At 42.2% G+C, this 4616-nt stretch overlaps 1 protein-coding gene across 1 annotated transcript in view; it reads left to right on the plus strand.

Moving 5' to 3' along the window:
- ERP44 (endoplasmic reticulum protein 44) overlaps positions 1 to 2564 on the plus strand; it is a 46611-nt gene extending 44047 nt beyond the window's left edge. Inside the window, exon 12 of the mRNA XM_002192756.7 lies at positions 1981 to 2564. Coding sequence (XP_002192792.2) covers positions 1981 to 2082 — 102 coding nt within the window. The 3' untranslated portion in view covers positions 2083 to 2564. The remainder of the gene's footprint in view (positions 1 to 1980) is intronic.
- Positions 2565 to 4616: the final 2052 nt, after the last annotated feature.

Here is a 4616-nt window from a genome sequence, read left to right on the forward strand (position 1 = left end):
TCTTTTGAAAGAGAATATCTGTTAACAGAAGCATAACTACCATTTTTGTTTGGCTCCTCAGCCTTCTTTGGGTGAAGGCAGGGAGTATAAGGGGTAGTAGGCATCAGGGGTAATATGGTACCTATTTGCTTTGAATAAGGGAAGAGTATAAGAATATCTATTTTCTCCACTGAATCAGGACATCTTGGGCTCGATGACTGTTCTGTCTTCACAGAACTGCTCTAAGGTTCTCCTGTGACTTCAGTACTAAAGCTGATAATCCATCATAGCTGCATTATTTCCCACACAACACACTACTAGAGGGTGGTTCTAAGGGGAGACAACAAGGAAGATTGAAGGTTTTATATATTACCAATGCAAACAGGAGGCAAATTATTAGAGCATCAAGAAAGGATGGGTGAGCAATAATAGGCCTTACTGCTTTTGTTAATGTGGTTGACAAACAGAATTAGCAGTGCTCACAGGCTGCACTTGTCAGTTTGATTTCCTCACGGTTCTGCTCAAAGCTTGTCATGTTGTGTAATTACATGCCTGGAAGTCACTTCTGGGATCTCTTCAGGAACACAACTACTAGATCCTTCTCCAGAGAAAAGTCAGTGTCAGAAAAGAAAGGACATGACCAGCCCCAATTCCCTCTGCTCATCGCAGTCTTAAAATGGTGTCTCAGTCAGCCTTGTATCTTCTTGATACTCCACTCAGCTTATGTGCTTGGGGTCCTGCTGAAAAGTGCAAATGTAACTGTCAGGGAACATTTTCTCTACCTTGGGCACCCTCCAAAGAAAGAACCACTTTTAAACACTTATTTCCAGGTTGTGTTGTCCAGGGCTCAAAGGGCCACTTTGGTCCCAGAGGAGCCCTGGTGCCCTTGTGTTGGGGAGCCTTGGGCCATTCCATGGCTGAGGGACAGAAACTATTTATAGCTACAGGCTCTTTTTCCTTTTCCTCCGTGGAATGTGTAAGGATGGCACTGCTCTAAGTCGATTGAGTGCAGCCTCCTGTTTCCCTGCTCAAAAGATTTGAAAGTGTGAAAGCCCTGGAGTGCTTGCCTTTGCTAGGAAAATGACTGCTTTTGAATGTTGTCGTGACTGACTGTGAAAACATGTGGGCTGAATTGTCTCAGCAGCAATTCATTTCACTCTGTAGTTCCCTGTGTTTCTCAAAAATTCATTGAGCAACCAGAATTCAGGCCATCAGGAGCAAGGGCAAAAATAAGGGCTGGAGACTGAGGCATAGGCCAGGCACTTGCTCTGAGGAAGAGGCTTGGCCAGGGAAGGAGGAAGCCTGTGGAGTCCCTGGATCCTGCTGCCTGCTTGTCTGGGCACAGGCACAGAACCCAGAGCTGCAGGCTTGCTCTTGGCTCATTTCTGCCTTGAAAAACGCACACAGAACCTGAGAGGTTTACATTAACATGTCTGTATGGCATCCTGCCATCTTGTGGAAGATATGGATGCAATGGAAATAAATACTGGCCTTCACTAAACTGGAGGCTGCTGTTATGGGTCACCTATGCCCCTTGAATTGCATGTGGTTTTTATGGGGTATTTTCTTTTCGTTTCCATGGAAAAGTAATTCTAAAATACTTTTGCAGTGATGTCACTTTTGCCCTGGTACGTCTCATAAAACACATGCAGATAAATCGAGAATACCCCCAAAGCAAGTGGTACATTCAAGCAAATACACAGTGGGGTACACTTGAAATACTTCTGTGTGACTTGTACAGAAACTCATGTGATGGCCATTGGCCTTGAGATGTTACAACAAAAGGAATATCCTTAACTGGAATTGCTTGATTAATGTGTGTGTGTGTCGGTGGCTGTGTTCCACCTACTTGGCACTTGGAACACGCCTTCCAAAAAACCCCCAAACTCAATTTGTGAGAATGCAGGACATTTGTGCACTCCCATAATGCTAGAAATTCATTTAATGGAGATGAATGATTATTAGTCTAACAAACAATTTTACTGTTTGCTTTTCTTTCAGCCAATTCAGGATTTAGCAAGCAGCCCACCAGAGAGCTCATTCCAGAAACTGGCACCCAGTGAACATAGGTACACCTTATTGAGGGAAAAAGATGAACTTTAAAAAACTTGAAATAATCTTACAAGCCTTTCAGACAGCAGCATTGACTTCTATGTGGTGGAAATAGTAAACCTATATTTTCATAATTCTATGTGTATTTTTATTTTGAATAAACTGAAAAATAATTTTTTTCTCCCCAGGCTTGTAAATACATTTGTTTGGTGGGTCATTCTGTACAGCATCTTTCAAACAGTACATTCTTAATGCTATAGTAAAATATCAAAGACCCATCCAGACTCTTAATCTAACTCTGTAAAACTTTTATAATCCAAATGAAGGTATCCTTGCCAGAGACATGCTGTTAACTTGCACTATCCCATTAAATAGGACTTTTGGGTTGTTTTCTGTGTAACCTTGGTAGTATGTGCTTTTTCTTCTGTGAACAGCTATCCTGGTAATCTATTTCTTTGTCACATTTTTCTCCAACTTAAAAGGGTCTTCTATTCTGGATACTTGGGAGGGGAATAAATTAAAGTTTTACAGAATCTTGTGTGGTGCTTTACTGGCTGTAAATGTCTAAGCAATTAAACAATCTGGAATATTAAAATAGCAAGTGAGGAGAGGAAAAATTCTGATGATAATGGCTGTATTCTGAATGAAGGGGCTGTACTGACCTGCTCCGATTTCCTGGAAGAAAATTGTTACGCTGCCCACGTGGTCGTGATAAAAGGAGAGGAATGTTCAAAACCTTTCAAAATCAGAGAGGACTAGGACTCGGCTGGCATCTGAGTTTGTCAGTCCTAAACTTCTATTTGTATCTATATTACCATTAGTCTCTGGGTTATTTTTTTCCTTCTGGGTGTCCCTGCCTTCCTGACAGACACTGTTCAACCAACCATTGCAAATTTTTTTGTTACTCTCTTTGCCTGGCCTGTGCCTTAGTTATTGTCTTTGAATTCTGCTCTGAAGAAGGAATTACCATTTTCCTTGTGCCATTCTGTTATGGGCTTTTCTCAATGAACCTTCAAGCTGCTAGGTGAGGTGAACATACAGAAACTCTGAGATGGCAGAGTTTCTGTTGATTTGTGCTGCATTGCTAGAGATTACTGGATTTGTACCCTTAATGCACAGACTGTAGGTCTGTGACTTTGGCCCTAGGGTTCAGTGTCCTTGGAAGAAAGTTTGTTCTCTGGACAGGTGGAACACTGGGTTCAGGTTTTACTTAAGGAAGCCTCTCAGCTCAATGCCACTGGCTCAGTTACTGCGAGGATGTACATGGTCCTGTGCAGCTGTGGCAAAAGTTGATCCCACCATAGGCTCCTGACTCAAGCCTCTGCAGCACCAGGCACAGCAGATTTCTAGGGAGCATTTCTGAGGACAGAGTTTCTGGTACTACACTAAGCTACAGCTGACTAAGCAGCTGCAGAGTTGGGAGCTAAAACAGTATTGAAAATCTTTATTTACAGCTATACTTTATTGCTGGTTTTGTAAATCTGCATTTTGGAGTGCACATAAAATACTTGAAAGCCAGGTCTTCTCCTGCCCCATTCTCCATCTCATCACAAATCAAGCATTTTTGGCATCTGAGTCACACTGCCTTCCAGCTGGAATCAAAAGATGTGAGCAGGGTGTGGTTTTAAGGCTGACACTTACTATCTGCAGGTTGTGTTATGCAACTTCTGGAGGAGTTCTGGCACCTGAAATTTAAGTCAATTCTGACATGCAAGTACTTACCATACTCCTCTGAGGTTCCTATTTTTCCTTAAGGTTATTGGAGGAATGGGATTTATAATTGCTGTTTGGTGGAAGATGTCTAAACTTCTCTTTCTGAAGAGAGATGGTCATGATCCACCCAGCAGGCCACAGGCTGGTGCTTTCAGCTAGGAAATGAAAGAGATTAACCCCCTGTCCCCTTCCTTAATCCAAGTTTGCTTTTGAAGGTAAGGACTTGCTCCCAGAGCTTTGGCATACCCAGCACTAGTCTGAGAGATGTAACAGCTTTATGACAGTTACATGCTCAAGTAATTTTTGGCATGCATTCATTGGAGTTGGACCTGATTCTCCTGGGTTCTTGATGACCACTGACCCAGCTGCACCAGTGCTCCAGTGCCTTTTCTCTTCGCAGGCAGGAGTTTGAACAGCTGAAGTTGAGCTGTGCTTGTCAAAATCCAAGTTGTGTTTCAAATTCAGCCCTTCCACTCTGATCATCTGCATCTGTGGTTTTAACTACTTGGTGCCAAACTTCCCACTCCCTTTAACACTTCTCACAGCTTTTCCAGGAAAAGTTGTCAAAAATATTAGCATTATCCCCTTAGGGAACAAAACCATTCCGAACTGTTTTCCATTGAACTTGAATCCATTTCTGAGCCACCGTGTGTGTATGAGTTACTGGATGCCTGTGACCTTTTAGGAACTTGTATTCATTTCAGACAATGTAAATATTTTGATAGCTGAAGTATGTGTTTGGGAACTCAATACAGGATTCTTGTATCTTGCTAGTGCAATTATTTTAATAGTATGAAATTTGGGAGGGATTAATCTTTTAGATGCTGATAGGAAATAAACCCTGATGTTCTCAGTAAATGCTCCAACCAGTC

Source organism: Taeniopygia guttata, chromosome 2, assembly GCF_048771995.1.
Source record: "Taeniopygia guttata chromosome 2, bTaeGut7.mat, whole genome shotgun sequence".
In the NCBI taxonomy this organism is placed as follows: domain Eukaryota; kingdom Metazoa; phylum Chordata; class Aves; order Passeriformes; family Estrildidae; genus Taeniopygia; species Taeniopygia guttata.